The following is a 14,050-nucleotide window of genomic DNA, read 5'->3' on the forward strand; positions in this document are numbered from 1 at the left end:
TTTTATCTGGTTTAGGCCCTGTGCAACTGCAAAGTTGGTTGCCCATTCAAGCTCCATACAAATCTTACATGTGAATTTTCTCTGTACACTGGATTCAAGGGTTTGATGGGCTTGTATTTCTTTCAAGCTGTTTGTGTCATTGAACTACGGCAAGATGGAAAGTTAAATTTTATAATAAGATGCTCCAGAAACTTCTAAATTGCCACCTGTTGTTCTTACAAAATCTGGACAGTTACTAATGAAAGTGAATATCCAATTTTCTTCACTGCCTGGTTATAATATTTGCTGTGAAAAAAAGAGCAGCTGCAACACAGAAGGCAGGCAATCATGCAAATTCCAACAGAGGTAAACAAAACTTCAAACTAGAACCTGTTGGAGTTACACAACCACCCTCAACTTTATTTTTATATATTTGGAGAAGATTCAAAAAAACCAGAAGAATAAAATGAAAATACGCAGAATATATACAGAATAGGTGGCACTAACTCACCTTGGAGCAACCAACACAAATATAAATTCAACAAATACAAGGGTATTGAGGATTTTGAATACATACTCCACATGCAACTGGATTATTTTGTCCAATAGCATGTAATAAGTGTGGCCCTGTTGTTCTGCCTTTCCTTCTAACTAGACATTGGCAATACCAATATGTCAACTAAAACTCGTTGTCATCCAACATAGTAGCAAAAGACCACATTTTGCTGAACATAAATGTAACTGAAATATGAGAATGGGTCTTTTTCAAATCATTGTCTACAGGCATTTACAATTTATCTTACAAGTTTTATGACTTACAGTTTTAGAGTATTATGTCCAGTCAAAAAGTAGGACAGGTTTTTGAAGTCGTCATTTTCTGGAGCAGCACCAGATAAAGAGTCAAATATTTATAAGTCAAAAAACACTTAGGAAGCTAGGAAAAGAGCTAATGTATAAAGAGGCAAGCAGTAAGGATACCAGGAAGGCATCTGCACACCCTGCACCTTATGTACAGGCAGTAAGAAAATTCCTGATATCACAAGAGCAGAACTTCTACATCAAGTAGTCTCCCTCTCTCTTTCTGAGGTGAAGGGCACTGCATTTTTTGATTGCTGATAAACAGCCATGATTAGAAAAAATATTCATATTCTTTATGAACCATCTGTTGTTCAAAATAAGCAAGGACAAACAGCAGGGACGGACAATGGGTAACACTGCAAGGATATGGGGGATGTAAAGCTACTAGGTTTGTGATCGTATTTGGGTAACAGCCATGCAGGATGAGACTAGGACAGGAAATGCAACCAAAACCCAAGCCCTAATGAACAGGAGATAAGAGTTCCAGTCTTCATTATTATCTCTGTTAGGTCACTGTCTGATGGGCCATGGAAGAAGCCACTCGGGCATAGTCCTGAAGAGATTCAACCAGAACTTTAGAACAGATAAGAAGTGATAAACAACATCATTTGTCTGCTGGGAAGGAACAAACTTATTTCAGGATGCCTGCAGGGACTTGTGGATATGTGCAATCACTTTTATGGATGTGCCAAAGATAGGGAAGGTGAATCAGGACAGAACAAGTGTCAGAAAATGGAGAGGAAGTGGCATATAAAGGAGTCATTAGTGTAAGATGCAAGTCAGTAGGTTTGTTTGGCACAGCCCCACACCTGATCACTGCAGTCTGTCCTACGTTAAGTCCTATCGGCAATATTTCTTTTATGACTTTGCTTTCTATTCTGCATAGGTGTGATGTGCAAGCAAACTGGAGAGTCAGGCAACATCTATAAGGAGACCTGTATCTGCAAAAACTAAGGCCTAAGCCAGTGACCAAATAAGACACCTCAGGCCTAGGCATTGATGTTGGATGAACTTAAAGCCCGTGTTAACATTTGAGTCAGTGAATGCTGGCATGCCTGTGAATCAGGAAAGGGCTGGTGCATGTGTTTCACCAGCAAACTTCCAATTCTCATGAGCTGGAGAAGAAATTTATCAGGCTATTTGTATTCTTATTCACCTGAGTGCTGTCTGCATTTAGATGTGGTGCCAGTAAAGACAATGCTTTTCCTCTGGGATTGTCTGTGTGACCAGCCATACCCTACGTATAGTGCCACCTGGGGAATGTGTGCTCAGTCTTACTACTGGTTGGACATGCAGACAGGAACAGTGGCAAGCACACTAAGAGAAGAAATTCCCTGTAGCTTAGAGGCCACTATCACAAATATGTCATGATTATCCACTGGAATTAATAAGCATGGGTCCAACCCTCATAAAACAACAGTCTTGTACTACAATACAGAGTCTATAGAACACACAGCTATCTTCAAGCCTTCTTTCTCCTTCAGTTCTGTGTGACATTCCCAGCCTTGCACTAGCTCATCTTTTGCCAGCCACTCAAGATTTCACATAACCTTTTGAAAGATCAAAATGCAAGAGCAACTTAACGTCAAAATTATGCATGGATGAAGGAAAATGTTTCCAGTTCACCTTTATAGCAAAACATCTGATAATTAGCAGCCAAGCAGCAAAATACACAAATATAACAGTTCTGCAAATTTTATAAATGCTGCTTTGAAAAGCTATTAGATTTAATAAGCTTGCATTTTTCTCCCTAATAAAACTTCCATTACATGACAGTCAAGACCAAAATAAGACCTCATATGAACCCCAAGAGCAGAGGAACTCATTGAGTTTTTTAAACCCGTAAGCACTTTTTCTGTAAATTTGTTTCTCCTTTTTTAATCATGCTGAAAGTCTCAAGGGCAGTAGAAGGGTCAAATGCACTTTTGAGCATTACTGTACATAATTTTACCTATCCAGTATTCGGCACTGATTTTATACTTCTACCTTATTCTTAAACTTTCTGTGGCAAAAAAACCTTCATTACAATTTTTAGAAAAATCACATATTTCCATACCTTCAGCAGTGGATATAAAAGCACGTGTGATACAAACAACTAAACCACTGCTGACCTGTATGTATTACAAATCAGATCTTCTAGACCTCATGATTATGTAAAACTGTCTGTCTCACAGGTAAACAGACTCTAGCTGCACCTTTCAGTACAGCCACATCATCAAGATTCCCACTGCATCAGGAACTTCATGATTGCAGTGACAACAGCATCATTCAAGATAACCCATTCATACAAGTTTTTACAGTGTTCCTACACACTGACTTGAGCAACTAAAACATCTCATGACAATTCATCAATAAGTACAAAAAAAGCACAAGAAAATCCACACCTTTCAAACACTACCAGTACTAGAATTTCTCCATCTATCATAATTTACTTTATCACAAACGATAAAATTTTAAAGGTATCTATGCTATGAGTGTCAGCAAGGGTTACTGCTACCTCACATAAAAACAGTTAAATGTTATTTTACATTAATAAACTTGGATAACAGTATACTTTTCAACAGATCTTGGAACATCACATGCCCTGATCTTGTACCATAAGTTAAAGATAAGAGCAGAAACAAAAGAAACCTCAAGTCATGTACTTACTTATTCAATGTGAGGTCAAGGATGAATTTGGAGCCAAAGGCCTCGATCTGGAAACTTGCCTGGGCCAGATGTACAGCCTGTAAACAGGAACACACAGCTGTCAAAAGATTCACTGAGATTTATATGCAACAAATGTGACTGTGAAAAACAAAGTTATGGAAAACAGGTTTATTTTAATGAATCTCATAGGCATGTGAAAACTTTTGCCCTTGTACCATATTCTGCTTCAAAAGGATTTGCCTTTTTAGAGGATAGAGAGAAGCAAATGGTACCTGCAAAGCATGATTTCAAATACACACTCATTCCTCACAGAAAGAAAAAAGAAAAAAAAAAAAGTTTCACACAAATGTCTGTATTTTGCCATAACCAGATGGCTATGTAATAAAAGCATAAGTAAGGTAGTCCAGTGTTCTTTTAATTGAGTTATTGCATTCATTCCCTTTAAAAGGTCTGAAATAATTAAAGCATTTGTAATATACACCTTCAAATACTAAAATCATGGCAAGGTTGGTATTACACATTACGAAAGACTCCTTCAAAGTAATCCCTTCACAATTAATGGCTTTGTACTTTGCATTGTAGCTAAACCAGTATTCAGAATACTGATGCTGCTCAACACAGAACAACAAAAACAACAACATTAGCTTGTCTCACATAGGGAGTTAAGTTTAACTTTCAGGATATTCAATTCTTGTCAGATGCATAAACTGTATTCTGTATTCTTCTCTGTACTGTTGTAACTGTAGACAAAGACATCTAAAACACGCTTCTCTGTTTTCTAGAAAAATAAGGAGATGGTAAGAGATGATCCAGGAATTTCCTTTGAAGACACTGTTCCAGCAGGGTTGAAGAGATTAGATCTGAATTTCAGAGAATCTCTTTCCTGATAATGTTCTAATCAAATCATGTTCGCTTACACACTAATTTGATACAGCATTAATAATTACACCAAGTTGGAATATTATGACTAAGCCCTTTAATCAAAAGACAAAAAGATACTATTTTTATTAATTTCAGGTATGTCACAGAAACTATATAAAGTTCTAGCTAGTTTATGGCATAACTTAAATTGTAGGCCAATAAGGCCTACAACTTTGTTCTCCTTTGGAAATTTTTCCACAAAGGATAAGCTCTTCATGTTGCTCTTCCATTCTTGCACTACACAGAGCAGCACTGATTTTCATCTTATTTCTCAGCAAAGTTATCCATCATCTTTCAGTAAATTCTTCAATATAATTTAAAAAAAAATTCTAAAAGTTGCTGTTGTAACTAAAATCAGCTCTGATGTTTCCTCTACTATTTGATCATTCTTTGCCCCCAGAATTATCATTTCCCTTTCAACAGGGTCACACAGAGCTTTGTTGTCAAGCTTCTTTTAAAAAGAAGTCGTGTAGTTACAAAATATTTTAAATACCTTTAATATCATTAAATAATCTCTTAACTAAAGACAAAACCAGTATCAAGTTTTCTCTCCATTACATTTTTTGGTAAAGGTATATTTTTGTCTCACCAGTTCATCAATTTGCTAACACTGGCCTGACAAACTGAGTTTAAGTATTAAGACAAACCAGTGGCATAATCAAGAGAGACTCTGCAAGATGAAAGCTAGCATATGCATTTAAAAAACCCAAAAAAACCCTCCAAAACCACACACCCAGAAAATATAGAAAGAAAAAGCAGAGAATCTCAGATTAAATGCATGCCTAGTAGGAGAGGCTTTTAAGCCCCAGCTCCATTTTTTTTTCAGAGTGAAATCAAGGAACAGTTGTCACAAGGAGCTTTCCAAGAACCTGTTCATGACAAAAACCTCATTATATTTCCAACATGCACAGCTACTAACTTAATTTTTTTTAAAAAGCATGAAAATTTGTTGCAGGAAGAGGGTTGTAATTAGTTTTATGCCAGAAAGATTCCACTTTAGAGTTACAGGAGATACTGCTTTGAATCCCCTCTACATATAACATTTACCTAAAATGATGTGTCTTCATATACATGCCACAAACAAGACTTTAGTGACAACTATCTGGAAAATTTAAAAAAGTGTGTACATGATAAATCCCTCCATAGGCATCTGACTGTTCTTAGGGACAGTTAGATGGATGACTAGTCTGATCCCCTATAGCTTTTCTATTGTTCAATCAAGCCCATTCAGTGATACCTGTGTATCACCCTTTACGTTTCTAAGCCATCGACCACATATTCTGTATCTTTCTGCAATTTTAAAGTACTAAAAATAATTTGTATTCTTGGTCTGCAATATTATAAAAAAACTTCATCTTGTAGAATTAGCTATAACAACACTGTTATTTCTGAAAACAACTACTTCTGTACATAAAAACACTACTTGCTCTCTCTTACTGTGACTCACAACAGATGTAGCCTGTACACACAAGCAATTGCTGCGAAGCAGCTGACACTAATTTGATGCCCTGCAGTAGGGTATGTTCTCCACCAAAGTCAGCACAAACCATTGGTTACAAAAAGAACACTGGATTTTAAGTCCCTGCAGTTTAGCAAAGACACTGTTTTGAATTGAGGTGAATGTGATACACCACAGCTGCAGTAAAATACAGATTTTGTTAAGCCAGTTTAACAGTAGATAACCAACCATGAAAGGCATAAGCCAGAAATCAGGTGAAGGTAACGAGGGTAAAGTTTTTATTCCTGAAACTGAACTTCTTCCTGCAACAAGTTTACAAAGAAAGCTACCAGTGAGTTATCACCACGTGTTTTAGGCATTACAACCATCATGTACTGTACCAAGATGGGAGGAAGGATTTCAAAAAAGTATCTGTGTGAATCTGTTTTACAGTTTATAATTTCACTGTATTCTCTCCACAGCTACTGTGTAATACAATGCCCAAAGTAAAATTTGAAATATGGTGTTCTTCTCATTGGCATAGAAATACAAATTCAAACAAGAATATAATGTAGATCAGCATATGTTTTGAAGAACATATATATTTCACAGGAAAAATATTAAACATGGTCTTCTTGTACCACTTGCACACATGTATATGCTCACACCTGGATGAGTATTTGCTCACATAAACAGGAGACAAAGTTCCTTTGTCCGTGTTTGCCTATCATCTAAAAACCTCTGCAGAGGTTCCTGCTTTGACAGATATAACCTACTTCAATGGCAAAGCTCCAAAATTATATAAAGTTTTTCTGCAGCAAAAATACTCATGATGTATAGAGAAGTGGGTTGAAGGAGGGTCTGAGTCTTTCAAATTCTACCTACCCCCATTCCCAAATTTTACTGAGAAAAAAAAAAAGTCTTCACTGTTCTGGCAGCTCAGATTACCAGCGTAGTCACTGTAATAAGAGATTCCTCATACTAGGGACATTCTAAGAGTGCTGTAGCTGCTTGTGCAAAGAGTAGCTCTCAGGGTTTTTTCCAAGCTAAAAATCCATATACACAAAGAACTCCAGTTTCTTTCAAATCAGTCATTAGCTTACAGTAGGTTTCAAGATGGAGGTGGACAGGCTGTAACTGGAATTTCAGTTCTACCGATCTATGTCACAGCTTGATTGTTTTCATTATTGCATTTAGCCATCATTTGTCCATGATTCATTTTTTTCAGACTTCCAGGAATTTTACAACCAAAACTAAAGTACTATATGGTTTTACTTTCTTCCCAGTAAAACTATGCCAAATGCAATAATGTGTTATCCCTTCAAAAATATGAAGTTCTGTCACAAGTCTTTAAACAAAAGTAGCAGCATTATTTAACAGACTGATAGTACCTATGGTTCTTTTGTTATATTCATACAGATATGATCTCCAAAGGACAAGCTCACTGCTTTTAGAAATGTATTTTTGCATACAGTTCTGCTGACTAAAATAATGGCCAAAAGCCATCTGAGTGCAGAAGCTGAACAAGGGGTTTCATCAGTCTCATTTTAGAAGTAGAAATTTAAGTCAGATTTAAGTGGATTTTACACCATTAAAACATTTTTTGCTCTAGACCTTCATCCTGGTAATAGCACAAGTGCTGTCACAAATGAACGTGACTTACTATATATTAGTTCCTTATCCTTATTTTAGCTTGTTTGCCCATCCTTGACTTCATACAGAAACCATCCTTCTTTTAGTGTTTGGTTAACCTCTACTACGTGGCACATATACCAAGACAATCTTCCACTATTCCTTGAAAATAAAGCATTTCATATTGAAACAGCATACATAAATGTCACAGCAGCATATGAAAACTCACACTTAAAACATACAGCATTTCAGAAAACTTCCTGTTAATGATTTGTTTCTGGTCTTTAACAACTAACAACAGAGGAGTTAGTTTGATGCACTTGAACCCCAAGCCTGGAAGATTGTTCTTTGAAAGAATGGTTGTCTGGCATGTGAATAAAGACCCAGCCCTGATTCTGGAAACAATCCTACTGTTGTGCTTATAATCCCAGGGGCCAGAACTCACTATTCTCTCCCAGCATGACAGTACCTAGATACCCATCTGTAGTGACACTGACCTCCAAAACCATATCGCTCTTGAGGTTTTGTTCATAAGACTCTACAAAATAGTACATCCATTGCAGTACCCAGCTTCCCACAAATGCTAGAAAACCCACAAACCTAATTTATTTTTATTTCAGATCAAGGCATAACAAGTACAAGTGTTGTGCTACCTAACACTTAGGAACCAAAACCTTTTATAGGTTATTGTGTGAAGCTTATGAGAGGACCCAGAAATACATTTTTTAAAAAAAGTATTTAAAAAGTTGTGGAAATATCATGACCCACATTTCAACTAGGAAACAAAGATCTAGATCTACTCAAGGAGAAACTGGTATAAGGAAAATCTTCTATGCCCAGAAACCAAAGATAGGAAGACTAATTGCACCCTCCTGTTAGTCAGTAACTACTGAAGACGCAGAGTCCAGATAAGCCTTTTGCATTAATATAAATTCAATATAAAATAGAAAAAAATACGAAGTACACACAATCATCCATTTACAAGAGAGCAAACTGAAGCTGCACCACAGAAAATTCTGACAGAAAAAAAGCAAAGCCAGCTGAAATCCGACAAAGATTCTCCAACAGTCTTATACACATAAGCCACATGAATTTCATTCATTATTTTGATCAGTTTTCTTTATGTTGGGATTACAAGTGAAGACCTGGCCTAAAATAGGCAAGTAAAGGGAAGGCAATAACTAGCACAGAGGATTTTTATTTGGATTTTAGTAAAAGTTCACGATGCCACCTCTTGAGAGTTTACTAATCATGACCTTTCATCTTTTACAAAAGACACCTGATTTTTCTTAAATACCACCTCCTTTGACACAGCTGTGATACAGTTGTTTTCCTTTCATCTTAAGGATGCTTTCCCAGCCAATTTTTATATGCTACATACCAAAATTACATAGAGGATTGAGGCAGCACTGCATCTCAACCATTAGAGCAGGGCAGCTGGCAGGAATATTTTCTTTATTTAAATGACAAACAGCTGAGCTGACCAGAAACACCTGGAGTTTTCACCCCATGAAAAATAGACCAAAATAAATATAAGTTTTGGGGGAGGAGGGTGAAACTGTTTTCACAGTCAAAAGTACTCTAGCTTATTTTTTTCCCCAGTCTTTAGAGCCTGCAAAACAGTTTTCTTAACGCCTCTCTCCTCCCCAAAATTACACTAACAGCTTAGAATTATGCATGAAGACATTGCTTCTTTACAGCTTCTGAAAATTTATGATTCAGAAAAACTGTCCAGCGGATAGAGTCTTCTTTCATATGCACCTAGTTCAAGCTGTTTTCCACTCAAAATTTGCTAAGGTTGCCCTGGGTTGTTTCTCCAGCAATCCTATTATTGTTAGGCCACACCTTGTGTTGCAGGATTTTTCACTCTGCTGCCACCATAAGGACTTGCTCCTTAGCCTTTTGGGACAAGTTGTGCCCCCTAAAAATCTTGTGTATGTAGCCTGTGAAAACGAACCAAAGCAGTCATCTGGTTCAATAAAGAGTTTACCAGTTCATTCAAAACACTACCCTCATCTGCAGATGTTTAAAAAGACAGAACACAGATGACTCAGACCTCTTCAGTAAGTTTAAGAATTTCTGTGAGCTTCTTCAGTCTGTTTTTATAAATAGATGCTCATTTTTGAACATTTTGCACTAAAAATAACTTCAGAAGAACTCAAAACCAGCTAGCCTTAATTTGACTATGAGGAAACAGGTATGCAGATTTTAGAGTCTTCAAGCATCAAGTATTTAAAACCTATTTTTTTTAGAGCATAAAGCAGAATCTGAGTATACACTAGAACTCTGTCCCCCTTGGAGATAGATCATTTCATCAAAACTATGGTGAACATTTCTTTCTTTCAACTGTGATAAGAAGCTTCTTCCAAGAAGAAGGAATGAAAGAGGGTCTACCAACATTTTTGATCACGTACACCTCCTAAACATGATGATGTTTCACCAAAAGGGGATAGAGAGAATCAGTGCTAAGAAAGTAACTTTTTGATTCTCTGGTACACTGTTTTCTCCTCCAGTCTTTCCTTTCTACCAACATTTCATGAAGACAGTTGCAGACCCTTACTTTTAGGATGTGACTTTTAAAAATACTTTAAATAATTTTACATAATTCTATATTCCTAGCTTTACTTCCTTTCCACATGCACACAATTTCCTCTACTCTCACTCTCTCCTCATAGTGACTCAGCATTTCTGAGGCATTCAGGCCTAATCCCATTAACTAGACATATGACTCATATTATTCTGGCCACCATAGTGAAGTTCCACAGAGGTATCTACTGAATAATATCCATACTTAGGGAGTAGATTCACAAGAACAGTGAAAGAAAAAAAAAAAATTGTATTTTTTCCCCTCAACTGTCCACTGTATCCATATATCAGGCCATCATATCTGTCTTCACTTTTTTCCCATGCTAAAAAAAAAAAAGAAAAAAATCAATCCTAAATAGACCTTTACCTAACTATAAAGGTATTTTGGCTATTTATTACCAATGTGGAAGTAATCAAAATCTCACAAGCAGGACTTATTACAATAGAGCATTTATTTTAACTCTGGGAAAGGATAAAAGCAAGTACTAAAAAAATCCTCCCCCTAAATCAAAACCTTTGTGTATCTTTCACAATCAATTGCATTCTATTTTGTTTATGGGTTGCTTGGGTTGTTTTTGTTTTACACCTTTGGCAGACTGTCCAAAATTATTGCTCCACAGAGAAGGTTATAGTAAACAGAACAAAATAACTAAAACAGAACAAAATATTTGTTATTATATTATTGGTAAAATAGATGAAAGGGCAAAGTAATTGCTTCATGTAAGGAAAGGCACAAGATGCAAGTTCGGGGTGAAGGTGTCAAGTATGATGATCTGGAAGCAAGACATGCAAAAATCCATCCAGACAATGAACATAATCCACCCTTTCCTTCTATTACAGGATCAAAACAATAGAAATTTCATTCCAGAAGAATGAAGTCAACATAGTGTCAGTCTCCATAAAGACTCAAGATTAAAGAACCTTTCTGGGGGGAAAACCTGCAGCGTTAGCGTTCCCTGTGCTTAAAAGGGACACAGTGAGTAGAAAGAAGATCCACTTTACAGAATACTCAGCAGCAAGCATGCCCAAGGAAATCAATACCCATTCTGTCAGCACTGATTTCTGCAGAGCTTTACCCCAACAGGTAGATACAAGGTAGGGCATAGGAAGGATAGGCAATGGCAGCAACATTCTTGTGGGCAATGCTGGGTAAGCGAAGAGATTGGTGGATGTTCTCCTCTGTGGCTTCCCAACAAAAAAACACATCTAGAAACACGGAGGAAGAATTATTCCCAAAGGCAGGTCTGCAAGTACTTGTAAATTCCTTTCTTCCCACACCCATCTCCAAAGTGAGGAACAGCAAGCCCCTAGTGTTTTAAGTGTATTTTAAAAACTGGTCTCACTTTAAAGGGGTATTAGTTCTGAATGTAGTATTCTCTTAGGTATCTTGATCGTTTCCAACAATCAAATAGCTTTTCTGTGCCACCCATAACATATTGGTGTTTTTAGATGTATCCAAAGGCACATAGTGGTATCCAGGTAATAATAAGCTAGGAAGAAACCCCTTTTCCTTTTAAAACCTCAAAACTATACAATTATCTCATCTTTTTTTTTTTTTCAAAGATTATTCAGTGCCTCCATATTAATTCCACATCTGAAATGGCACATAATCAATATCAACAAAAGCATATATAATGCATATTAAATTTGTTGTTTAAAATTTCAAGAGAAATGCAATTTAACAGGTAGGAACTCCATTATAGCTAAGTCCCTCAGTAATACCATACACACTGATCTGCATTGCTGTCTCTTGTCTACCATGGTAACCTCTTCCTATTCAAACCATCTTTACCTTCAGTTTACCTTTTATCCTGGAGGAAGGAATTAATTTTTTTAATAAAAATTTATAAAAATAGGATGGAATCATTCTAAAGGGTACATCCTGAGTCATTTGGTTTAGACACATTTACTTTGTTACCAAGTTATTCCACAAAGCCAAGGTTTGTTCAATTCCACACAATTTCAGAAAAAAACCCAACAAACAACTTACTATCTGTATCTGTACAAAGTGGAATATTAGATCTTGTCATTAAAAATTAAGAATGAGGGTATTATTTGACAAAAAATGGTAACACTTTACAGTGGTCTTCAGTGGTCATACTGGCAGGAGACTAATACTGCATTTATTAGGTAGTGCATGGTACACCCAAAGCTAAGTAACTCATGCTGCAAGTTCAGGATTCTAAAGAAGCTCCCTACGCAGGCACTTCTGCAGTCTAGAGCTGTTTGGGAAGAAGCATTTTGTTGATGATGGTATACCACAAGTGAAAACATCAGAATCTATGCTGATCAGACAAGTCAAATTTGCGTAATTCCCATTTGTTTTATCTACAGTTCAGCTTCTGAACCATCCTGAAATTGAAAATAATTATTTTTATGTTAACACAAGGGAAATTACACTCTTGCTTTAATTACATGTCCTCCTTTAATTCCTAAAAATGGTGGTAAGGACCACCACTAAGTCTCAAAGATCTACAGATTTAAACACACACAGTTCCACACCACACATCACTGTTTTGAAAATTCTGCAGATGAGGCTCTTTTTACTCTACCTTGTCATGTTTCTGCTGGTGCCTTGCCCTAGTATCGAGGATATGGTAAGGGGTCTCAGAGTCTTTGTTGATGTAATAGATTAGTCTTGAAGGCAGTGTGATTTCTTTCTGTATTGCATTGCTGTAGCTGTTATTTTTACTGTTACTGCTGTTACTCTGTTGAAATGTATTCTCTTCATCTGCCAGTTCTCCCTCTATACCGCTTGCTGTTTCATTCCAATGCAGGCCTGGGGAAGAAAGATATGCCAGCCATAATTTAGATGGCAGAATGTGTTTATTTCCATTAAAAAGCTACATATTTGCTTGCAGTTTTCTAACATTTTACTAATCACTCAAGCAAACAAAAAGATAGCTTACTCATTGAGCTAGATCCTTTTCATTTTTCACACATTAAATAATGTTCTTTCAGAAACCATTTTATTGCATGTATATTATCATATGCATACACAGATTATAAATATTTTAATGCCCCCCAACCTCCAAAAAAAGCTTAATTAAGCCCTACACCTTTTTTGACAGCTAAATTCTCTCACTAAAAAAAAAAAAAATCTACAAAAGGCTAAGAATACTCCCCATGTTTCTACGACAAACTGAATTCAGACTCCATGTGCACTGAATGCTAAACTTCCTATTATGTAAGGTGAATTGATTTCTACTTCTTTTAACTTTGACAAGAGCTCTTTTCTTCGGTAGCAGCTTTTCAAACGAAATCCTGTATCCCTCCTCATTAAAATTTCAAGATACAGTCAATCAACACAATGTAACAATATAACAATATTACCATGTAACAGCAGTGTAATAACAGTAATAACACGATGCACAGACCGGCTACATTCACTTTCCACATGTCATCTACGTGCAACCAAGAGCAAATAAACAACAAAGCAACACAAGAAAATCCGATCCCGAACTGACAAACGAGCAGATCCCCGTCCACACGCGCCGTGACACACACAAAGCCCACCCCAGCTTTTTGTGTCGCATCCCTCAGCGGCGGCTGTCCACGCACAGCATCCCTGCCCAACACACTGCAGCACCGGCACCGCACGTACCTCTCTTTCGTGCAAGCAAACCAAGCGAGTATTAGCCGAGCCCCGGGTTTACACACGCCGACAGACACGTATACTGAGCTGGAAGCGGGGAGGGATGAAAGGATGGTTGATGGTAAATGGATGTTGCCAGGGTTTATGGCGGGGGACGAGGGCCCGCAGGCACCTCACGCACAGACACACACACTCACACACTCATACACCCCCACCGTACCCACCGGCGGCCGCCGCAGCCGCGCGGGCCCGGGGACAGGAGGAGCCATGGAGGAGCAGGAGCAGCGAGACGAGGCGGCCGAGGAGCGGCAGGAGCGCGGGGCGGCAGCGGCCACCGCAGCCAGGCTGCCGCAGGGAGATGCTGCCGGGCGGCTTCATGGCTCATAGCGCCC

At 37.5% G+C, this 14,050-nt stretch overlaps 1 protein-coding gene across 7 annotated transcripts in view; it reads right to left on the bottom strand.

The window, feature by feature from the left end:
• Nucleotides 1-14,044, bottom strand: part of ADAM23 (ADAM metallopeptidase domain 23) — a 72,124-nt gene extending 58,080 nt beyond the window's left edge. For all 7 annotated transcript variants that reach the window (XM_027637491.1, XM_027637492.1, XM_027637490.1 and 4 more), the window contains exons 1-3: nt 13,883-14,044; nt 12,616-12,842; nt 3,487-3,563 (exon numbers count right to left, since the gene is read on the bottom strand). In XM_027637491.1, coding sequence (XP_027493292.1) covers nt 3,487-3,563; nt 12,616-12,842; nt 13,883-14,036 — 458 coding nt within the window. In that variant the 5' untranslated portion in view covers nt 14,037-14,044. The remainder of the gene's footprint in view (nt 1-3,486; nt 3,564-12,615; nt 12,843-13,882) is intronic.
• Between the last annotated feature and the right edge of the window lie 6 nt (nt 14,045-14,050).

This window comes from Corapipo altera, unplaced genomic scaffold (genome assembly GCF_003945725.1).
Source record: "Corapipo altera isolate COAL_440 unplaced genomic scaffold, ASM394572v1 45, whole genome shotgun sequence".
Lineage (NCBI taxonomy): Eukaryota > Metazoa > Chordata > Aves > Passeriformes > Pipridae > Corapipo > Corapipo altera.